We start from the raw sequence: 24,286 nt of genomic DNA on the forward strand, positions 1-24,286 counted from the left end.
TCTGGGGAGTTAACCAGCGAATGAAAGCGCTCTCTCTCTCTTTCTGTAACTCTGATTTCCAAATAAATAAATAAATCTTTGGAAAATAATAATACTTTTGGGTCCAGAGCTGTAGTGTAGAAGGTTAAGTCACCTCCTACAGAGCCAGCATCTCACATGAGCAACGTTTGAGTCCTGGCCACTCCACCTCTGACCCAGCTCCTTGCTAACGTGCCTGGGAAAAGCAGTGTGGGAGACCTGGAGGAAGCTTCTGCCTCCTGGCTTCGGCCTGGCCTAGCCCAAGCTGTTGTGATCATTTGGGGAGTGAACAAGCAGATAGAAGATCTCTCTCTCCCCTCTTCTCTCTCTGTATCTCTGCCTTTCAAATAAATAAATAAATAAATCTTTTCCAAAAAATAACAAATAATAATTTCTATCTTTATTTTTTTGAGCCTAAGAAGAAATAGAATTTCTGTATAACGCAATACTGATCCTGAGCAGACAGGAATTTTATGACAGGAAGAGCGGGCTTCTCTAGCTTCAGTATCCACCTTTAAAAAGACAAGAAAATACCTTTTTGGACTTACACAGAGCTAACAGAGTAAGAACACAATTGCCAACACAGCATGTCTCCTACAGGGAGTGTGCGTTGGGAGCAATCTAAAGCTTAATCTGTATGTGTTGCACTCTTAAAAAGATGCAGGGTAATTTATATCAAGTTAGTAAATGTGAGATAATCTGAGCAAAGAATTATTCTCCCTGCTTAGAAAGACACACAGACCATATATAGTTGTAGAATTTAACTCGACTTTGGCGTATATGTCCAAAAATGCCCTTATCTGCCATCAAGAATGTGTGTATGGGAAACTCATGGTATTAAAAGACCCCAAAATAGGACCCTTCAAGATGATAAACTGCTTTGATTCTGTAGCTCCACGGCCGCGTGCAGGATCTGGTTGCTGGGGGTCTGGCTGCCCAGCTGCCCAACTATAGGGCAGTATCTGACCCTGCAGACAGCAAAGCCACACGGGCTACCACCACAAAGGCCACACAGGGCTAAAAGGGTGGTGGGTGAGGGACCAGGCCACCCAGCACACACCAGTGTCAAAGAGCGTCCCCGCCAGGGCAGCAGTTCTACACTAACCTCTCTCAAATCACCAGCGGTGACAGCCACACAACAGCATACTTGGTAAGCTGAGAACAACAGAAAGGACTTGAAGAGCAGACTTCAATGGGTTTGCATCGATTTCATTTCCCACCCAACAGGTATATGTATGAGTCTGTCGCTGGCATGTACCAAACACGGTGTGGAAGAGAACTTGGAGGAGTTAAGGCAAGAGCAAGGGCAGACTGCACAGTCTGAGGAAGGAGCCGGGGCCAAGACTAAGGCCGCTCTGCTCAGGCTCCTTTCCCAGCAGGTCACGGGAGATGGACGACTGTCCCCGGGAGAACAAGGACGAGGCGCCGTCAGGCAGGCAGGAAGCAGCCGTCACTGTCCTCACCTCAATGGAGCACACTGGAACGGCAATGCAAAGAGTTGACTTGAGCCCGTTTTTTGGTTTTTTATGTTTGTTTGTTTGTTTGTTTTTTGGAAAAGGAGATACACAAACACACAGAGAGAGAGAGAGAGAGAAGGAGAGGGAAAGGGAGGGAGAGAGAGAATCTTCCACCTACTGGTTCACTCCTAGATGCCCCCAACAGTCAGGTTTGGGCCAGGGCAAAGCCAAGAGCTAGGAACTGCATCCAGGTCTCCCAGGTGGGTGCGGTGACCCAAGCACTGGGCCATCCTCTGCTGCCTCCAAGGCACATTAGCAGGAAGCTGGATGGGAAGCAGAGGCGGGCCTCGATCTCAGGCACTCTGATACAGGACGTAGGTGTCCCGCGCAGCAGCTTAACACACTGCACCACAACACCCACCTCAACATATTTTTTCCTTAATTCCCAACCTCTGCACTCTAATTTTAGTGCTGTTAATCACATAGTAACTGCTGCATACCCCAAGCCAGTCCCACGCTGCTCTTGCAAATTCCTGGTGGCTAAGTTTCCCACTTATCACAGCTGTTTAATCAGCCTCCCCCAAACAGAGCACTTCACACGAAGACAACCTTCTGCAATCTGTGCAGAGCTCAGCCGGCTCGTTCCTCTCTGCTCTGCATGCCTTTCACCGCGGTAGTTAATAAAAGAGGGTTGGGGGCTGGAATCACGCCAAGTCCCACACACCGCGCTGGGGGCTCGAGACCCCTCCGTCTCTGGGGGCCTGAACTCCCTCCACACGGCTCTGTACGCTGGCGGCTCAGGCCTCCCAAGGCGCAGGGCCTGACAACAAGCAAGAGGGCAGGAGCCTCAGCCTGGCAATCACACAGCATCATCTCCGCCACGGGCCGTTCTTCCCACAGCCAAGCGCAGGGGAACCCCACCCCATCTGTCCGTGGGAAGGGCGAAGGTGTCTGAAAGCCAGCGCACTCTGCCTGGAGATGGGGAGGATGCAGTCCAAGAGACGACGGGAAAGTAGGCGAGCAAGGGTGGAAGGTGAGGGCGCTTCAGGACGCAGTGGGAGCACTGCCCGAGAGCGCCGAGGCCATGAGGAGCGCCCAGTCAGAAAAAGCTGCAGGGCGCTTGGCTGTCTGCGATGTGCCTTCCGGGAGTCAGAAGCCACTGGGCAGAAATCTGCTCAAAGACAGAGGCCAGGTGCCCTAAGCACGGGAGAAAGAGAGATGCAAGTCACATCTGAAAAGGTCAGAGGCAGGGGCTGGTGCCGTGGTGCAGCAAGCAAAGCTGCTGTCTGCGGCGCCGGCATCCCATATGGGCGCTTGTTTGAGTCCCGACTGCTCCACTTCTAATCCAGCTCTCTGCTATGGCCTGGGAAAGCAATAGAAGACCGCCCAAGTCCTTAGGCCCCTGCACCCATGTGGGAGACCTGGAAGAAGCTCCTGGCTCCCAGCTGCAGATCGGCCTAGCTCCAGCCTTTGCGGCCATTTGGGGAGTGAACTATCAGATGGAAGTCCTCTCTCTCTCTGCCTCTCTGTGACTCTGCCTTTCGAATAAATAAATAAATATGAAAGGGGAGGGGAGGGAGATGAAGGAAAAAAGGAGAGAGGCAGGGAGGGAGGGATGAAGAAATAGAGGGGCCAGAGCTGTGGCACAGCAGGTTAAAGCCCCAGCCTGCGGCGCTGGCATCCCAAATGGACGCTGGTTTGAATCCTGGCTGCTCCTCTTCCAATCCAGCTCTCTGCGATGGCCTGGGAAAGCAGTAGAAGATGGCCCAAGTCCTTGGGCCCCTGCACCCATGTGGGAGACCCGGAGGAAGCTCATGGCTCCTGGCTTCAGATCAGCTCAGTTCTGGCTGTTGCGGTCAGTTAGGGAGTGGACCAGCAGAATGGAAGACCTCTCCCTCTCTCTGGCGCTACCTCTCTCTGTAACTCTTTCAAATAAATAAAATAAATCTTTTTTTTTTTTTCTGACAGGCAGAGTGGACAGTGAGAGACAGAGACAGAGAGAAAGGTCTTCCTTTTGCTGTTGGTTCACCCTCCAATGGCCGCTGCGGCCAGCACACCGCGCTGATCCAATGGCAGGAGCCAGGTACTTATCCTGGTCTCCCATGGGGTGCAGGGCCCAAGCACTTGGGCCATCCTCCACTGCACTCCTGGGCCACAGCAGAGAGCTGGCCTGGAAGAGGGGCAACCGGGACAGAATCCGGCGTCCCGACCGGGACTAGAACCTGGTGTGCCGGAGCCGCAAGGCGGAGGATTAGCCTAGTGAGCCGCGGCGCCGGCCTAAATAAAATAAATCTTAAAAAAGAAAGAAAGAAATAGAGAAACGATCAGAGGCAAGCATCTGATACAGCCATGAAAACACTGGCACCTCATCTAGGAGTGCTGGATTTCAGTCCTAGCTCCACTACCGACCCCAGCTTCCTGCTAATGTGCACCCTGGGAGGCAGCAGGTGATGGCTCAAGTACTTGGGTCCCTGCTACCCTTCAGGTAGACCAGGACTGAGTTCTTGGCTTCTCTCTTTTCTTTCTGTTTCCCTTTCTCTCTCTCTCAACCTCCCTCCCTTCTCCTTCTCCCTCTCCCTCTTTCAAATCAATACAATACATTTAAAAAGAAAGAAAAGGCCACAGCAACCACAATAATCATTAATGTAAACTTGCGTAGCAAAGTAAGAGCAGAAGGGCGATGAACAAAGCCAGTTCAAGGCAAGAAGGAAAGAACAAATACGGCCCAGGAGAAGAAACGGCTCAAGGTAAGCAGCAGAGGAACAAGAAGCTTCCGAAACAGAGGAAGTACTCACAGGGCCGTGCATCACAGAGAGAAAGGGAAAAGTGAAACTAACAAAACGACAGCGGGTGTTGTCAAAGAAGTCGCCAGGAAAACACATCTGGGGGATCCACCTTATTTCTACGACCAGGAGAGGCAAGCAGAGTTAATTCCTCAAACAGGCGCCAGTGTTTTGTGCTCAAATAAACTGCTGCCCTGTGTTCCTGGAAGTGCCCCAAAGCCACCGAGAGAGCGTGGACTTGGGGAGTTGTTCCTGAGCAAGCAAGCAAGTGCCAGGGAGCAGGCGTGCCAGCCTGGGCTGATAAGCCTATCTCCAGGCCACCAGGGAGCAGCCCGCCCCAGAGGGCACGGGCCACGCCCCGCGCTGTCAGCCACCTGCAGGGCCCCCTCCCATTCTGCCGGTGCCCCGCAGCAGCAGCACCGGCTGCCACGGGCTTGGCAGTCAGCGGTTTTTAAAACCCAGTTTGAAGACGTATGGAAATGATATTCTTGTTTCTAAATGGTGTGTTGAAATGTGCTTAAACTGCCCTAAAATAAAAAGAAGGTCCCATCACAGGTGAAAGCGGGTCTACCTCGAAAATCTCCAAAGGGGGACAGGAGAGTCCACGCTAATGGTATGAAGAGCCAAGAAGTCGAGGGGAGACAGCCATCGATGATGGACCATACGAGACACAGTCGAGGGGAGACAGGCCTCGATGATGGACCATACGAGACACAGTCGAGGGGAGACAGGCCTCGATGATGGACCATACGAGACACAGTCGAGGAGAGACAGGCCTCGATGATGGACCATACGAGACACAGTCGAGGGGAGCAGGCCTCGATGATGGACCATACGAGACACAGTCGAAGAGAGACAGCCCTCGATGATGGTCCATACGAGACACAGTCGAGGAGAGAGAGGCCCCGATGATGGACCATATGACATACAGTCGAGGGGAGAGAGGCCCCGATGATGGACCATACGAGACATAGTCGAGGGGAGACAGGCCTCGATGATGGACCATACAAGACACAGTCGAGGAGAGAGAGGCCCCGATGATGGACCATACAACGACATACAGTCAAGGGGAGATAGCCCTCAATGATGGACCATACAAGACACAGTCAAGGGGAGACAGGCCTTGATGATGGACCATATGAGATACAGTCGAGGGGAGAGAGGCCTCGATGATGGACCATATGACATACAGTCGAGGGGAAACAGGCCTCGATGATGGATCATACGAGACACAGTCGAGGGGAGACAGGCCCCAATGATGGACCATATGACATACAGTCGAGGGGAGACAGGCCTCGATGATGGACCATATGACATACAGTCGAGGGGAGACAGGCCTCGATGACGGACCATACAAAATACAGTCGAGGGGAGACAGCCCTCGATGATGGACCATACGAAATACAGTCGAGGGGAGACAGCCCTCGATGATGGACCATACGAAATACAGTCGAGGGGAGACAGCCCTCGATGATGGACCAAACGAAATACAGTCGAGGGGAGACAGCCCTCGATGATGGACCATACGAAATACAGTCGAGGGGAGACAGCCCTCGATGATGGACCATACGAGACACAGTCAAGGGGAGAGAGGCCTCAATGATGGACCATATGAGATACAGTCGAGGGGAGAGAGGCCTCAATGATGGACCATACAAGACACAGTCGAGGGGAGACAGGCCTCAATGATGGACCATATGACATACAGTCGAGGGGAGACAGCCATCGATGATGGACCATACGAGACACAGTCGAGGGGAGACAGGCCTCGACGATGAACCATACGAGACACAGTCGAGGAGAGACAGCCCTCAATGATGGACCATACGAGACACAGTTGAGGGGAGACAGCCCTCGATGATGGACCATACAAGACACAGTCGAGGGGAGACAGGCCCCAATGATGGACCATACGAGACACAGTCAAAGGGAGACAGCCCTCGATGATAGACCAAACGAAATACAGTCGAGGGGAGACAGGCCTCGATGATGGACCATATGAGACACAGTCGAGTGGAGACAGGCCTCGAGAACGGACGATACAATCTAGGCAGCTGGGAGGCATGGCACTGGGGGCAAGAGACACACACAGGCGGAGTGGCAGAGACAGGTGAGTCTGTGGAGCTCTGGCCAGGCTGGTTCTGCCCCTTCCACCAGGCTTCCCCTACAGCCAAGAGAAGACCTAGCCACAAGAGGGGCTGTCGGTGAGTTAAGCGCGAGGTCAGAGAAGAGCTTCAAAACCCAAACCATTCCACGTGAGGGAAAATGGAAAGCTTGGCTTCGCCTTTTTTCTTTGTAATAACTGCCATCAAATTAAAGTAACAGAGGAAGATCTGCGATATAAAACCTCATTCTTCATAGAGATATTTCTATAAACCTCGCTCTGATTGGTATATAGCTTCAATACTCAGTTGATGATTAGGCTTTATTGTTTCCATAAACATTTCATCATCACATAAAAGCCACTGCATCCCACGCTAATCTCTCCAGGCCTAAGCATTAGGGTCTGGATGTCGCATCACTGCCAGAGAACACTTCAGAAGATCAAAACCTGTGAGTGGCTGTCAAATATTCCACCCTGTAAAGCGACACCCAAGTCTGTGACTCAGTAAGGAGTCAAAGATTGAAAAGCACGTGAGGAATAAATGGAGCATATTTACACAAATCAAGTATCACAGCAGTAAAAATAAGTGGATAAATATGCAAAAACACACATGAGTCTGAGGAACACAATATTCAGCTAAAGAAAACCACAAGGCAACGAAAGTTGTGAGAGCAATCACTCCCACTCTGACAATGAGAACACGCCGGATTAACTACAAAAGCACAGTTTTCAAAATCTGTCAGGGAGCTGAGAATGAAAGAAGCCTACACGTGTCACGCTCTTCCCAGGAGAAAGGGAGGCCAACAGCTGCTCCCACCCCTAGCAAAGCAGCAGGAGGAGCAGGAATCCACACGGACAGCAGCGAGGAGAAACGCGCGCAGCTTCTTACCAACATCAATGGCCACACTGACGCCATGTGCGTTAGGATGCTACGGGGCGTCAGCCAGAGTTAAATCTGTACCTCCGGCCATCTGCTCCCCACTGAAGTTCACCAGGTGCACAAAGAGGACACCAAAGACTGAGTGCGAGGCAGGAGAGCTGAGAGGTCCATGGGAGCTGCCCGTAGCGCACATCCAAGAAAATAAGGGAGGCATTCCAGGCCCTCACCCACGCCACGGCAGTAGCCTCCAAACACCGGAACGCGGCAGCAGGGCAGAGGAGACGTCCTGGGTGACAGAGAGCTACGGCATGACCAAAACCAAAGGCAACTTCTCAGTGACCCAAAAAGCTGGCAGGTAGGCTGAAAACCAGAGAGAACTCTTGCACAGTTCAGGAAGTTGGTGTTGGGCTGTAACAGCAAAAAGAGGGGCTGGCACTATGGCGCAGTAGCCTGCGGCACCAGAATCCCATATTCACGCCAGTTCTAGTCCCGGCTGCTCCTCTTCCCATCCAGTTCTCTGCTATGGCCTGGGAGAGGCAGTGGAAGATGGCCCAAGTGCTTGGGCCCCTACACCTGCAAGGGAGACCTGGAAGAAGCTCCTGGCTCCTGGCTTTGGATCAGCCAAGCTCCAGCCATAGCAGCTATTTGTAGAGTGCACAAGCGGGTGGAAGATCTTTCTCTCTGTCTCTCCCTCTCACTGTCTGTAACTTCACCTCTTAAATAAATTATAAAATTAAAAAAAAAACTTAAAAAAAATTTTAAAAATCCTCAGAGTTTTCCCAAGACTCAAATTAGAAAAAGTCCTAAGTTTGCCCTTAAATTATCTTAAGCCAGTGATGAAATGAATCAGGAATCTAACTAAAACATCTCCAAAGCCTACGTTCATTTCAATTACAAATTAGATTGACTCAGCCCACATGCTAGTGGCTGGAAAAGAAGAATTTAACTCAATATAGCCACCAAGATTCTCTTACATACAATGTCTGACATACAGTCAAAAATTACAAGGCATGGGAAGGAGGAAGAAGATATACCCCATAACAGAGAAGCAATGGCAAAAAGGAGATTTAGAGATGACAGATGTTGGAATTGTTAGGCATTGAGCGGGATTTAAAACAACTACAAAATGGGGCCAGAACTGTGGCGCAGCAGGTTAGCCGCCATTTGTGGCAATGGCATCCCTTATGGGTACCAGTTAGAGTCCTGGCTGCTCCACTTCCAATCAAGCTCTCTGCTAGTGTGCCTGGGAAGGCAGTGGAGGATGGCCCAAGTGCTTAAGTCCCTGCTCCCATGTGGGAGACCAGGGGGAAGCTCCTGGCTTTGGCCTGGCCCAGCCCTGGCCGTTGTGTCCATCTGGGGAGTGAACCAGCAGATGGAGGACCTCTTTGTCTCTATTTTCCAAATTAATAAAATAAATCTTTTTAATAAGAAAAAAGGACTGTTTCCTCAGTGGTCTCAATGAGAAGCTGCCAATTGTTTTTAAAAAATTAAAAATAAAATAAATATCAAAAAATGTTAAATGATCTAGCAGAAAATACAGACATGAAGAGATGGAGAATTTCAGAAGAATGGAGACCACCAAAAACTATTTAAAACATGCAGAAATGCTCAAAATAGAGAACAAAATATCAAAAATGGCTTAACATAGATGAATAAAGTTAGACACAAACTAATAGAAATTATTCAAACTGAAAAATAAATGAAAAAAAAGAGTAGAAAAAAGAATAAATATCTAAGATATTTGAAACTATATAAAATGGTATCCGATACAAGTAATTGGAGTTCCAGGAAAGGAAAAAACAGATCAAAGAAATATTTGAAGAAATATTGGAAGAAAATTTTTCAGAGCTGGTGGTGGATATCAGTCCACAGATCCAAGAATCTCAGCCAATCACAAGCACAAATACAGAGAAAAATCACATGTAGTCAGATCATACTTCAACTGCCGAAAACAAAAGATGCAGAGAAAATCAGCTGTAAAAACATCACAAATAACATTACAAAAAAAAAAAAAAAAAAAAAAAAAAAGCTCTAACTGCTCATCAGAAACAACAGAGGCCAGAAGACAATGGGTCATCAGTGTCAAAGGTCCAGAAAAATATTCTTCAAAAATAAAGGCAAAACATATGTTTTCAGAAAAAGTAAAAACAATGAGAATTTGTTGTCAGCAGATTTGCAGATAAGAAATGCTGAAAGTGGGGGCAGACGTTGTGGTCCAGGTCACCACTGCTTGGGATGCCCACATTCCGTATCAGCGTGCCTGGGTTCCAGTGCCACCTCCACTTCCGATCCAGCTTCCTGCTAATGCACACCCTTGCATGCAGAAGACAATGGTTCATGTGAGTGGGTCCCTGCCATATACATGAGAGACAGGACGGTCCTGGCACGGGCACTTGGGGAGTGAACCAGAAGATGGACTATCTCTCTCTCTTTCAAATTAAAAAGAAAAATGCTAAAAGGGAAATTATACAGATGGACAAAATAAAGAACATTAGAAAGAGTAAATATGTGAGGATGAACTAAAAAGTCTATTTTAAATTATTTGTATCTGACACATACATGCACATATATATATATATATACACTTATATAGCTTGTATTTTATATGTGCATATGTTTGGTTTTAGAGTATCTGTATTTCTATATATTTATCTTTCTTTCAAATACTACTGACTGTTTATAAATAATAACATTAGTGGGTTTATAGCATGCATAGTTATAAGATATTTGATAATAAGAAAACAAAGGGTGGGAAGAGTATGCGGAATTATAGTGGCTTAAGTTTCTTTCCTCATTTGTTAAGCACAATACAATTATTTGGAGGCAGGCTATAATAGGTTGAAGATGAATATCGTGATCTCTTAAGCAATTATTAAAAATAGCACAAAGAAATATAGCCTACAACTTTTTTAAAGAAGCTAAAATGGAACATTTAAAATATGTAATTTATGTGAAAGAAAACAGATGGGGAAAAAGAGAAACAAAATACTTATCAGACAAATAAAAAACTAAGATGATAAACTTAAACCCAAAAATATTGGAACAAAGGCAAAATTTGAATATTTGTTTAGCTTCCTGAAATTGGTACAATTAGTGTGTTTATCCTTTTTCTTAAGAATTACACGCTGAAGTATTTAGATGTAAAGGACATAATGTCTGCAACTTATCCTCCAGTGGTCGGGGCGGGGGGCGGGGGTGGTGGCAGCAAATTGAGGGAAATGAGAGCACTAACAGTGAAAATATGTTAGCAAGTGCAGAACCTGTCTACAGAGTATAAAAATTCTTTTAATTATTCCTGCAATTCCTTTGGAAGCTTAAAATCATTTCAAGATGTCAGTGTTTGGCCTAGTGGTTAAGATACCAGTTGGAATGCCCGTAACAGAGTGCCTGGGTTCAAGTCCCAGCTCTGCTTCCAAAATTCCAGCTTCCAGCTAACACAGGCCCTAAGAGGCAGCAGGTAAGGACCCATGAAGTTGGGTCCCTGCTACTCACACAGGAGACCTGGAGAGAGTTCCTGGCTCCCAGCTTCAGCTTGGCCCAGCCTCGGCAGTGGCAGGCATTCACGGAGTGACCCAGTAGATAGACGAGTTCTCTCTTTCTCTGCCTCTCTGCTTCTCATATTAGTAAAACATTTTTTTTAAAAAAGAAATCATTTCAAAATAAACAGTGATGCCATCTGCAGAATGAAACACATTCATGAACACCTTGTGAGGTGCTGGTGTTAAATTCATATGACATCAGTGTTATCATTTTTTAAAAAACTATATGGCATGGTGCCATATTTCTAAAGAAAAATAAACCCAACAGCCTACCATTTGGGATTGCCTGCACTCAAAACCCCTGAGAAGAGCCGGCGGGCAAGCTCCATGGTGATGCCCTCAGGGAGCAGACTCCTGAGCCAGCGTTCGGGCTGGGGGCAGCTTCCTGGACGCTCTGGGTTCCATTTTATTTCAAAACGTGTGCATGTGTTCATATATTCTTTTGTGAGACTCTCATATCACACATTTAGAGAAGGAAATGGAATAGATACAAGATCATCCAGTTAATGAAAATAAATGTGAACTGAGACCAAGCTCGTATTTAGTGAAGCACGAAGTGAAAACATTAGATGGTCCCCAACTTTTACCAACTGACATTTGATTAAACCCAAATTCCTGGATATAAGTGACCACAAGACTCCACTTGCTGCTGTCTCGGCTTTCCTAACCACCACACCTACAAAAGAATGAACGCACTTCCTTGAAAGCTTTAATGTAAATTCTCTTGCTAAGACATAATAACTTTGCCATGAATAAATTATGTGCAACACTGTCTGCAAAAAGAAAAAAATCGTCAGGATATGCAGATCTGGCCCTTAAATAATTAACCACCACTATCCAAGTATAGAAACTACAGGAGTCCTTCCTGCACAATCCATATCACTTCCCAGTAGCCGAGAGAGAACATGAGTCAATAGATTCCTTACGAGATGTATTAGATAAATGCAAGTGGTCAAAGTCAAGGAACCATAAAATGAGAAAGCACTCGAGGTGCTGGTGGTGCTTAGGTAACAGAGGGCTTTCCCATGCTTAAAGCATTTAGCTCCCAGTGAAGGAATACTAGAAAGACATCCAGGCAGCCAAGAGAACATCCCGGCCCATCACAAGCTTTCTGACTAAGAAGAATCTTTCTCATGTTTAAATAACACATTTGAAAAATGGATGACACTTGATTTTGCATTCAGAACAATTATATATCAAATAATCAAGGTTTCTGAGGCAAATGTGTTCTAAGAGACATTAATTGTAAATTTTCTTAAGGTACACAACTGTACAAAGCGCCAAACTGTAGCACAGGGCATTCCTTTCCAAAGCATTTCAGCATGACCACTACTCATTAAACACCGTATTCACTGAGAGCTTCCTGTGTGCCAGGTGCGATTCCAAGTACGGGGGAAACAAGGGCGGACTAAACAGAATCCTCACCTGCGTGGAACTTAAATATGTTGATCATGGACACCAGTGAATGACTTCATGTCAAGGGGTCAGTAGTGAGGGTTGTGAAGTCACCTAAAATTCTTGTGGAACCTTGACTCCACCTACCACGTGAAGAGGGAGGGTCCTGACAGGCATCTACCATGTTGTGTCAACCCCATGGTGTCGGCTGACGACGAGGCCAGCATTCGGCCAAAGACTGAACACTTGGTAGACGCAGTCTGGGACGGTGGAGAACTGGGCATATCTCTGCGAGGCAGGGCTGAGAAAAGGTGGGGCTCTTACGTAAGTGCAGCACCTTCTACTGAACAATACTCATTATCCTGTCTTTGACATTATCATCAGTCACGGCACTTTGATCTACAAGGGGACAGCCCCAGATTCCGCGTCAAACAGGACCCCAGTTCCACTGCCTCCCAGTTAGGCATCATTTGTTTCAGAGGCACCTTAGCCAAATGACGATCATGATGAGGAAGAGGAGGAAGAAGGGCAGGGAGGACAAGAGGGAAGAAAGGAAAGAAAGAAGAGCACATGGCTCTTTTAGAACATCAGTGGACTTTCGGTGGTGACACATTTGGGAACGCTGCCACCCCGTCCAGTGTTCGAATCCCAGGGACATCTCCAAGCTGCGTGAGGTGACACCTGAGAAGCAGGTGCAACGCAGCTCCCTCCCCGACCTCACACGCTGCTCCTGAAAGCAGGAACCTCACCTGGCTCCCGGTTCATCTCCTCTGTGCTCCTGTGAGTGAGAAGACACCAGGGAACTTCAATACTTCAGATCCAAACACCTGCCACGTTCAAAATTTCAACTCTAAAGAAAAGACGGCCATCCATGCGTGCTTGTCAGGGAGAGACTAAGAGCGAGCATTCACTCATCTTTCCAAACAGCCCTTCCAGGGACGGCGCTGTGCGGTCTTTGGTGAGACATCTACGAGGAACATCTCTGAACCTCTACGAGGAGTGGGAGATGTCTGGATAGTACTGCCACCGCTTTCCTCCCTCCCCTCCTACACCAGCTGGGAAGTGCTGTGGCTTCCCATCAGGGCTCCCTCAGAGAATGAAAGCTGCCAGGGTAAGCAGCCCCTCCCGGCCTGGCTGCTTCCAGTAGCTTCCTCTTCTGTCTTCACGGTGCTGGGGTGGTGGCTCCAAAACTGGGGATGCAATCCAGGGCCTGGACAGGGGCAGCCGCCCAGACGTCCCCGCAGGCCTCCCGCTCTGCAGGCGGGAGGGCTGAGCCACACTCCACGCAGCTCCCGAGACCCATCTGAAGGCCTCTATTTCAGCAGCCGACGGCACAGTTCAACATTTGTTCAACTCTCGTAAGCGATCAGCCACCTTGCGGAGGAACCGACATTCTCTCTTCTTTAAATGAACTCAGCAACAGCGACCAAGTCCCCTTCTGAGGTGTCCTCTCACAACGTGTACCTCTTACGGAGCATCTGCCAGGTGCCAGGCATCGTACTAGGTACACTGTTTCCATGTGGTCTGCACAGCACCTAAAGGTATATGTTATTAGTCCCATTTGACAGATCGGGAAACAAGCTTAAAAGGACAAACCATTTGTCCAGGGTCACAATGCTGTAAGAATTGTAGAGTCTGTCCCTCCAAAATCCACGCCTTTACCCAGTGCTGTATCCTTGGAGGGAGCAGCACAATGTGGCAGAAGGAGCACAGGCTATCAGAAGCTGCCGGCTAACTACGCCCTGGTTTTAGGGATCACGACACTTCTCCAGGACCCTGTCATGTCATCAACACGGGAATAATCATTTCTACCCTGCTTTTCTCTAGAGGTTGAAGACAATAGCAGCACTTGTTGCTGAAGTCCAACAATTTCATTTTTCTTGGGCAAATGTACTTGTCCATCTGTTCAAGGTCGGGAGTAAGAGGTGGGGTTACAAAGAGGACTAGAGAGGCTGGTGGTGTGACGTAGCGGGGGGAGCCGCCACCTGCAATGTCGGCATCCCACATGGGCAGCTGTTTGCATCCTAGCTGCATCACTTCTGATCCAGCTCCCTCCTAATGACCTGGGGAAAGCAGTGGAAGATGCTTGGGCCCCTGCTAGCCACGTGGGAGATCTGGAAGATACTCCTAGCTTCATACTGGCCCAGGCCTGGCTGTTGCAGCCATCTGGGCAGTAAACCGAAAGATCTCTCTCTCTCCACCTCTGACTTTCAAACAAATAAATAAATCTTGAAAGGAAGAGGAGAGCAGAGCAGAGCAGAGGAGGGAAGAGGTATAGACAGGCCGGCATTGTGGTGCAGTGGGGTAGGCCGCCACCCGTGACTGCAGCAGCCCACAGGAGTGCTGGTTCAAGTCCCGCTTGTTCTGCTTCCCATCCAGCTCTCAGCAAATGCTCCTTGGAAATGAGCAGAAGACAGCCCAAGTGCTTGGGCCCCTGCCACCCATGTGGGAGATCTAACTGGAGTTCCTGGCTCCTGGCTTTAGCCCTGGCTGCTGTGGTCACTGGGAGCCCTGGCTGCTGTGGTCACTGGGAGCCCTGGCTGTTGTGGTCACTGGGAGCTCTGGCTGTTGTGGTCACTTGGAGAGTGAACCAGCAGATGGAAGTTCTCTCCTTGTCAAGCTCGCTCTCTCTCTCGCTCTCGCTCTCTCTCTGATTTATTTGAAAGGCAGAGTTACCAATCAATGTTAAAAAGAAAAGAAAGAAAGAAAAGAAGAGTCATAGATAAAGAGGTCTGAAACTAAATTTGGAACTTAACGTGTTTTTCCTTTCACATTGCTTTTTTGTGTCTGTGTAACTGGGCAAACACAGATTCTAATATTTGATGATGAGTCCTATCAACATTAAAACCTATCTAGACACAAAATTAAACAAACCAGGGAACCACACAGTATGTGCTCAATAAATAACGAAAGGACGGTCAGAAGAAAGGCAGGGAGCAGACAATACTGGCGGTTTCCTGGATTTCGCTTAGTGAGTAGCCTGCTCATACAGTATTGCATTCCCTATGTGTGTGGCTAATTGGTTCTTTTAGTCTCCAGCAAATTAATTTGGTCAAAGTTACATTTAATTTCACTCTGTCATTAGCAATGAATAAGGAACTTAAAAGCTCAGTGACAAGTATTCTCGGCCAAATCTTAATATTCGACAGTTCGAACAGCCCCATGATTTCTCTCATCTGTGGCATCTCGCTAGGGTGAGCCTCCTATTTTCTTGAAATTTCAAATTGTCCGGGTGAAGCAAGACCCACGGAGACCACCCCGCCAACACATACACACACTCCCACAGAGCTGATGTAAAAATGACACTGCAAACAGCTAATAAAATCCCAAAGCGCATGCTTACTCCTGCAGTCGGCAGTTAACTCTGACGCAGAAAACGACGCTCAATAACCTGCTAGTGAGGACTTCGGGGAACTGGGGAGAACACACACGGAGACATCAAGAAACGGAAATGGATTTATGATGGTTGGGTTTGCAGCTACGTTTGAACAAAGGAAACTAGAGAGCTTGAGTAACGGGAGGCGGGCGAGGCCCCTAACCACACAGTGGGGTCTGGGTATATATAGCACATGAGAGAGCCCCATCCCGCGTGAACACACTTGTGGCTGGCGCTCTGCAGCACTATCACATAATCAACCACTTCTCTCCACTCTCAAAATCGCTAACAGGAACAAAACTGCCCACATGGATCCGCTCAAAACTTTCTCACCGCTGGGTACACAGCGAATGCCCTCCAATAGGAGGGCCCCCTATACTAAAGCTGCCATCAGAGACAGCTTTCCTGCTCACCCAAAGGGCAGCATCATCCCAGCACCGGTAGGACGCAGACTTAGGCAAACCTCTGCCCCTTCCTCCAGCCCCCCAGGGCCCATAGGGAAGGAAGCTGGCTCTGGCCCAGGACCTACAGTGGGAAACACAGCATCCACCCTCACCACTCTGGGCCTTGCCTGCCACAGGTTCCCCAACAGAACCCCCAACCAGCCTCAAACATGCACAAGAGGGACACTTCTAGGGGACACCTGAAAAATCCACACAGTCAGAAATGGGGGCCAGGCGATGGAGTGAGAAGGGAGGGTGCGCAGGAACTCCCTCCCCCTCCCCATTTTAACCCGTCCATCCCACAGCGCCCAGACACCTCCTGTCTCCCTGCAGAAGTATTACATTGTCAAGAGACCGTGCATTTGCGAATGAGACACATTTCCAAGAGCACAGCTCCAGAGCCTACCAGCACTTCACTGGTGGCCACAGTAAATAACACGGAAGGTCTTAAAGAACCCTAAAGAGACGTGGACAGAGCAGGTGTACGGTGCCTCTTAACATGGCATATGGAAGTTCAGAGAATGCCCTACACACACACCCCTTTGTGCAAGTCTAACTAGGACTTCCAATGATCGCAGGATGCTGGGAATTCCAGAGGCAGGACTGATCAGCAGCAATTGGCGTCGGCGTGGAAAGCGGCTAAACCACTTGACCTCATGACTTAACAGCCAGGCCTTTCCCCGTGGGCAGCGGGAGAGCCGCTGTTGGCCCACGAGCTCTTCCTGCCGTGGCACAGACTCCCATGTACTGTTTTCCAGATGAAATCCCTGAGGTGCAGAAGCATGGGGTCTGGACTCAAAGTCGCCAGCAGTGTCACACTGTACCAGGGCCAAACCTCGCCTTTCACCTGTTCCTTAACTGTTTTGAACCTTTTTTTTTTTAATTGAAACTTTTCTAAAGGTAGAGTTTAGAAACCTCATGGCAAATCAGAAATTGCTCATCAAGAGTGAACGCATGCAAGGAGAATGAAAAATGAAATTATCCCACGCGGAACACACGCAGTGGCCCACACTTTTTTTTAGCCTAAAATAGCCAAGATTCTTCATCATTCAGCGAAGTTACACAGCGAATTTAGCCCACCGAGCTGAACAAGATGCCCTACATCTTGTTAACCAAAAAAAAAAGTCAACTATTTATTCCTCGCTTAGATATCCACGCCACCCCCACTTCCCACGAAAGGCTACACCTGGGCTGGTCTGCAGCTTTCCCCAAACTCGGCCGAGAGCGCGCCCCACCTGCTTGGACCCACCCAGGCCGGGGAGCAGCAGGGCCGGGCACGCCTCCCCCAGGGTCCCCACCTCGGGACTGGAAAAGCAACAGACCTGAGAGGAAGGAGAGAGCGAGCCGGCTGGCATTATATAACAATATACGGGAGGCGGGCAAGGCTTCTAGAAAACCGAAGTGGCCGGAGGAGGGGCCGTGGCCGCCACTTACTCGAAGGCGAAGAAGAGTCCGCTGGTGACCAGGATGAGCACGAGCGTCAGGTAGAAGACGCCCGTCTGCCGGGCCATCATGATCCGGCCGTTGCAGAAGAACTTGTTCCTGCCCGGGAACACCTCCCATTTCCTCCGGGCCGCGGTCCTCTTCTTCTTGTGCGGCGACTCCATGGGCGAGGAGCTGTGCGTGCTGATCTGGCTGTACTCGCAGTCTTTCATGGGCCCGCCGCCGCCGCCGCCGGGAGGCATCCACCAGGGCAGCCGGCGGGGGGCGCACGCCCCCAGCAGCCCCCCGGCCGCGCGGGCCCCGCCGCGCCACGGCCGCCGCCGGCCCCCGGGCCGCCCCCCGAGCCGCGGCGCCGCGCCCGCTACAGCGGCTGCCGGCTCGGCGAGCGCTCGGCCGAGGACGCCCAGGCGAGCCCGCCGGGGAGCCCCACGGGCATAGCAGAGGCCCCTTCCGACAGGGACGGTGTCCGCCCGCAGCCCACGGCAGCGCTCCTCCGTCGCGTCCAGCCCGCGTCCCGGGCCGCCGCGGCCACGCGGAGCTCGGGGGGCCGCCCGGCCAGCCCCCGGGGCGCCGCGCGCCCGCCCCCTCGCGCGGCCACCCGCTCGGCCCCGGGCCCGCGGCCGCGCGTCGGCTCCGGCCGGCCGAGCCCCGAGCGCCCAGCCTCGAGGGGACACGCGGCGGCGGCGGCGGCTTCCCCGGGCGCCACTGGAGCGCCTCGGCCAGGTGGGCTCTGCGCCTTCCTCCGGCGGCGGATCTTCCCGGGAGAGCGCGCTGGGAACTGGGCGGCAGCTCGCGGCACCGGCGACCCCTCCCAGGGGTGGGGACAGCCACGCACGTTATTCTGTCAGGAGCGGCTCGGCTGGAACACGGGCGCTGCTGCTCGCGCCGCGACCCCGCGTCGGCGCGCCGGGCGCCCGAGCGGCTCCGCGGCCCCTGCGCGGGGCTGCCGACGCCTGGGCGGAGGGCGGCGGGGGCCCCTCGCGTGCCTGCCCGGAGCAGCCGGCGGCGCGACCAGGGCCGCGGGGACACGGCCACAGACACTTGTTTGCGAGGCTGAGCCCGGCGCGCGCGCGGCGCTCCGAGCGGGTCCGCCTCCTCAGGGCCGGGTGGGCGGCGGCGCCCGCGCCTCGCAGCCGGACTCCTCCTTCTGCTCCTCCTCCCGGCCGCCGAGCCCGGGCACCGGCCCTCTGCGGGCGGGCGCCCTCGGCTTCCGGCCCGGCGTGGCCGCGAGGAAGGCGCCCGGGCTGCCGGTGGCATCGCCCGGGTGAGCCTGGGGGTCGGCCGCCCCCCGAGGCTGTATGGCCGGCCTCGGGACGCGGACATTCGCAGGGCCGCTCGCAAACCTATTCTTGCGACCCGCGGGGACCCCACGCGCGATTGGTGACCCTCCCCACCCGGGCGCTGGCGATCCTACTGCTGCCCGGGAATGGGGAAGGGGCGGGCCGGGTTGCCGTAGAGAGGGAAGGGCAGAGCGGGGCGGCCTCTCCCCCCCAGCCCCGAGAGCGAGCCCCTCGGCGGCCAGCGTGTCTGGGGCGCTGCGCCTCTCCCCGGAGGCGCTCACAGTCGTGCCTTTTGTTTCTCACTGCGCCCGAGCCCCCTCCGGCCCTGGCCGGTCCCCAGCCTGGCGAGCCACCGCGCCGCTCGCGGGGTCCGAGCACTCTCTGGGTGGGCGCGAGCGGCGATCGGGCCGCGGTAAGTGAAGGCAGCTAGGTGGCGACGCTCGGTTTTCCGAGCCTTACTTTCCTTGCACGGCCCACTGGGATGTGTAGTTCCCTTCCGCGGTCCGGCTCCGAGAAAAAACGCGACTTGGGGACCAAGAAAACTACAAGTCCCTGCATGCCCCGCGACGAGGGCGGGCGAGGCGCGGTGCTGGGCGTTCTGGGGCTCGGTGGTTGGTAGGGGGCCCCAACAACGGGCCCGGTGGCGCCTCCTCCAGGCTAGGCACGTGGCGCGCTGCACCTGTGCGTGTTCCCAACATCACGAAGCCCCTGAGTGGTCAGGGTGGCCCTGGTCCCAGAGCCCTGGCAGGTCTCCTAGAGTCTCAAGAGCAGGGTCCAGGGGAGACGCATTGGCTCATCCGAGAGGGAAGAAATGGGGCCAGTTGGAAGCGCTTCCCGCGCAAGGAAAAGCGGGTGGGAATGGCAATTAGAGGATGGCGTGGAGTTATAAGGAGGTGTGAGTAAACGGAATTGATGAGGGCCCATTCGAGAGCAGGTAAAGTCTTTAAGGAATGGATAGGGCCTTTAATGCATGATCAGAATTGGATTTGAATTATTTTAGATATTATATGATAGGCAAGCAGTTTACAAGGACAATTATGTTCTTGGTGGCTGTACTATTTTTAAAAACCAACTTGCAAAAATAAATAAATAAATAAACCTGGCAGGCCCAAGTGAAAACTCTCATCGGTTCCTGTCCTATCGCTGATGGGCTCAACAGGATGTATTTGTACAGTTTCTTGAAAGCAGCTTTTCCCTGGGTCTCCAGTTACTATAAAAGGTACCCTGACTCCATGGCTTTAGAAAGGCTTTGGGGGGTGTTTGCTGCTGGTGACAATGCTCTTCTCATGTTGGAATGCCTGGGTTTACCAGCTCAGCTCCAATTCCAACTCCTGCCATTGTGCACCTTGGGAGGCAGCAGGTGATGTTGGGTCCCTGCCACTGGGAGACCTGAATGGAGTTCTGGGGTCCCTGCTTTAGCTTGGCCCAGCCCCAACCATTGCAAACATTTGGGGAGTGAACCAGCAAATGAGGACGCCGGTTCTCTCTCTCTCTCTCTCTCTCTCTCTCTCTCTCTCGCTTCCACTCTCCCTCCCCCATATCTGTATGTGTCTGCCACTCAAATAAGACCACATCTTTAGAGCATCTTTAGGCTTCTGAAAAGTCCTTATCTGTCAAAGACACATACTGAAGCATTTGCAAGTGAAATGATATGAAACCTGGAACGTGCTTTAAAGTACTGCAGCCCATGTACACCCCCAAACACATGGCGGGGGTGTCGATGAAACAATGCTGGAAACGGATGAAAATTGTTGGAGTTAGGTATTTAGATATGTGTTGCTGCAAATTATCACAAGCTCAGTGGCTTTAAAACAACACAAATGTTGGGCGCTGGGTTCTAGTCCTGGCTGTTCCTTTACAGTCCAGCTCTCTGCTGTGGCCCGGGAGTGCAGTGGAGGATGGCCCAAGTGCTTGGGCCCCTGCACCCGCATGAGAGACCAGGAGGAAGTGCCTGGCTCCTGGCTTGGGATTGGTGTAGCGCGCCAGCCGTGACGGCCATTTCAGGGGGTGAACCAACTGAAGGAAGACCTTTCTCTCTGTCTCTCTCCCTCACTATCTATGACTCTACCTGTTAAATCAAAAAAAAACACAGGTGCATTTCATGGTTTCTGTGGGTCAGGTGTCCAGGCACATTGAGTCCTCTGCTTAGGGTCTCACACATGCCATCAAGTTGTTGTCTGGGCTGTGTTCTTATCAACTAGAGAACAGTTAGCTTCCACGCCCACTCGGATCACTGGCAGTATTTCTTTACTTGTAGCTGTGGGACTGAGGACCCCGCTGGTGTCAACTGAAAACTCTCTTCTGCTCAAAGAGTGCACCTGCGGGTCCTAAAGTTCAGCCGAAGCTCACTGTCCAGTGGGCTGCCCCACATGGCCACCGCTTTCATCAAGCAAGCAAGAGCATCCGCAGAGTGAGTCTGCTAGCAACGCAGAATCTCGTGTAGCGCAGCCACAGGGGTGACATCTGATGTGCACCTTCTGTTGGTCAGAAAGCAAGGTCCGGGCTTCACATGCGCTCGGGGGGACAGAATTACCCTAGAGTGTGAGCAAACACTAGGAGGAGGGGCCGCACTAGTGTCTGTTCACACAGTGTACAAGAGGATCCAATATGCTATTCCTAGTTTTGACATCTACTGATGTTTATGCTTAAAATTTTCCATAATAAAAGAAATGAATTGTTTATTTTAGAATTACATCTAAATTTTCCACAGGAAATGAGATATGCTGATATGATTATAGCTGTCTTCTTAGGAAGTGCTTGTTTCTTTCCTCTCCATCTTCATTAAGGTATTAGTTAATTAATTAATTAATAGTTGACATACTAAAGCCTATGGCAGTTAATTTACCTGGGCAGATGACTCATACCTAAAGAAGCTCACTAGAACCTGGCGTGATAGTCAATGATTTTAGCTGTCAATGCAGACCTACCTTATAAGATATGGTACACATCGCTCACTCCACAATTATTTTGGGGCAGGGGGCCTACTTTGTGCTAAGTCCTGTTTTAGCATCAGAGATATAACATGATCCAAGATAAAAGTTTTTATTGGTGAGATAAAGGAAGAGGGAACAGACAGTAAACAATAAGTGAGTAAGTAATAAAACAATTTCAAAGAGTGAATACAAGAAGGGGAAACAGAGCAGGACCGTGGGATCCAGGGGATAGAGACAGGGCTCAAGGGAAGGAGCTTTGCAGAGAGGTCTACACAGAGAACTGAAGGGTAAGAAACCCTGTGCAGGGGCCAGGGCTCTGGCACAGCCAGTAAAGCCATCACCTGCAGTGCCAGCATCCCATGTGGGCACTGGTGCCAGCCCTGGCTGCCGCACTTCTGATCCACATCCCTACTAATGCACCTGGGAAAGCAGTGGAATATGATCCAATTACTTGGGTCCCCTGCACCCACGTGGGAGACCCAGAATAATCTCCTGGCTCCTGGCTTTGGCCAGGCCAGCCCTGGCTTTGGGGGCCATTTTGGGAGTGAGCCAGTAGATGGAGGATCTCTCTCTGTAACTCTGCCTTTCAAATAAATAAATAAATATTTAAAAAATAGAAACTGTGCAAAGACCTCAAGGGAGACCAAGGCTGGAAAGTTCTGGAATTGAAAAAAAAAAAAAAAGTCTGGCTGGCTGCAGTGGAGGGAGGGACAGGGAGAGTGGGAGAGGTAAGGCTGGGAAGCAACAGGAGGTGAGGCAGGTGGTGTCTGAGTCCAGTGGGTCTGGCTCCGTTCTTGTCTGACTCAGTGGATCCAGTGACTATAGGGGTTATGTTCCTAACAAAAAAGACGAATCTATTTGTCTCAATTTGGCAGACGTTGTAGAACTGTACAATTAAAACAGATCCAGTTGCTGGAAGATCAAGAGGATTTGGATTTGTGCTTTTCAGAAATACTGCTAGTGTTGATAAGTGTTTGGGACTGAAAGAACACAAACTGCAAGGCAGATTAATAGACCCCAAAAGTGCCATGGCTTTCAACGGGGAAGAACCCCCTGAAAAGGGGGTTTGTGGGTAGATTTAACCCAGATACTTCTGATGAAACAATTAAAGAATATTTTGGATCCTTTGGAGAGATTGAAAATGTTGAATTTCTGGGACCAACATTGTGGCATAACAGGTTAAGCCACCGCCTGCAATGTCAGCATCCCATTTGAGCACCCATTTGAGTCCTGGCTGTTCTGCTCCTGATTCGACTCCCTGCTGGTGCACCTGGGAAAGCAGCTTGGGGCCACCCACTGGGGAGACCCGGATAAAGCTCCTGACTCCTGGCTTCAGCCAGGCCCATCCCCAGCTGTTGTAACCATTTGGGGAGTGAACCAATAGATGGAAGATCTCTTTCTCTCTCTTTCTCTCCCCTCCCCCTGCTCTCTCTAATTCTGCCTTCCAAATAAATGAAATAAATCTTAAAAAAGAAAGAGAATATCAAACTTCTGGTGGATACAAAAACAAATAAAAGGATCTTATTTTATCACATCTACAGATGAAGAGCCAGTAAGGAAATTGTTAGAAAGCAGATACCATTCAGTTGGTTTGTGGAAGTGTGAAATCAAAGGCGTATAAGCAGCAATGCAACAACAAAAAAAAAAAAAAAGAGGAAGGGGTGCTGCAGCTGGTGGACGAGGTGGTACTGGGGTCATGGCCAAGGTCAGGGCCAAAACTGGAACCAAGGTTTGAAAACTATTATGATCAAGGATATGAAAATTACAATAGTGCCAATGGTGGTGATCAAAACGGTAGTGGCGGCCGGCGCCGCGGCTCAATAGGCTAATCCTCCACCTAGCGGCGCCGGCACACGGGGTTCTAGTCCCGGTCGGGGCACCGGATTCTTTCCCGGTTGCCCCTCTTCCAGGCCAGCTCTCTGCTATGGCCCGGGAAGACAGTGGAGGATGGCCCAAGTGCTTGGGCCCTGTACCCCATGGGAGACCAGGAGAAGTACCTGGCTCCTGCCATCAGATCAGCACGGTGCGCCGGCTGCAGCGCACCAGCCGTGGCGGCCATTGGAGGGTGAACCAACGGCAAAGGAAGACCTTTCTCTCTGTCTCTCTCTCTCTCACTATCCACTCTGTCTGTCAAAAAAAAAAAAAAAAAACAAACCTGTAATGGCTATGGTGGATATGATTAAAATGGGTATAACTATGAGAATTGTTGGTATGGACAGAGAGATGCAGACCACAATGGCCACACAGCACTTAGGACAAGACACCTTGATGGGTGACAGTCACCGAAACAATTAGCAGCGTACTACAGGAAGACTTTTGGGAAAACAGGAGATGCTGAAGAAAGCCATCTTGCAGGACAATTCTGAAGATTGCTGATCTAACATGATTATATGTCCAACTGTAAATAGCCACCAATTCATTTTCTTCATTTTTACTTTGTCCTTTGCTATCTGTGTGATGACTCAGTATGGACTTGTGTTTACACAAACCTTATTTGTATGATTTCTTGTCAAACCTCAAATAAATGCTTCCTTATGTGATTGTTTAAAAAAGAAGAAGAAAGAAAAAAAAGTGGCCAAAAGTTAGATTCGCTTGTGTCAGTCACAGAAGATACATGAGGAAGTGAAACCAAACA

The 24,286-nt window shown here is 50.5% G+C and overlaps 1 protein-coding gene and 1 pseudogene across 4 annotated transcripts in view; one reads left to right on the forward strand and one right to left on the reverse strand.

Annotated features, from left to right (window-relative positions):
- Positions 1-19,802, reverse strand: part of ZDHHC14 (zDHHC palmitoyltransferase 14) — a 261,769-nt gene extending 241,967 nt beyond the window's left edge. For 2 of the 4 annotated variants that reach the window (XM_070073338.2, XM_002714972.6), the window contains exon 1: positions 17,430-19,255. In XM_070073338.2, coding sequence (XP_069929439.2) covers positions 17,430-17,680 — 251 coding nt within the window. In that variant the 5' untranslated portion in view covers positions 17,681-19,255. Of the gene's footprint in view, positions 1-17,317 lie in introns of all 4 variants that reach the window. The other 2 variants (XM_070073342.2, XM_089333593.1) reach the window with 2 other exon arrangements.
- LOC108177362 (heterogeneous nuclear ribonucleoprotein D-like) lies at positions 19,591-23,927 on the forward strand (annotated as a pseudogene).
- The last annotated feature ends 359 nt before the right edge of the window (positions 23,928-24,286 follow it).

The sequence above is a fragment of the Oryctolagus cuniculus genome, chromosome 5 (genome assembly GCF_051225735.1).
Source record: "Oryctolagus cuniculus isolate XC-2025 breed Fujian yellow rabbit chromosome 5, ASM5122573v1, whole genome shotgun sequence".
NCBI classification, from domain to species: domain Eukaryota; kingdom Metazoa; phylum Chordata; class Mammalia; order Lagomorpha; family Leporidae; genus Oryctolagus; species Oryctolagus cuniculus.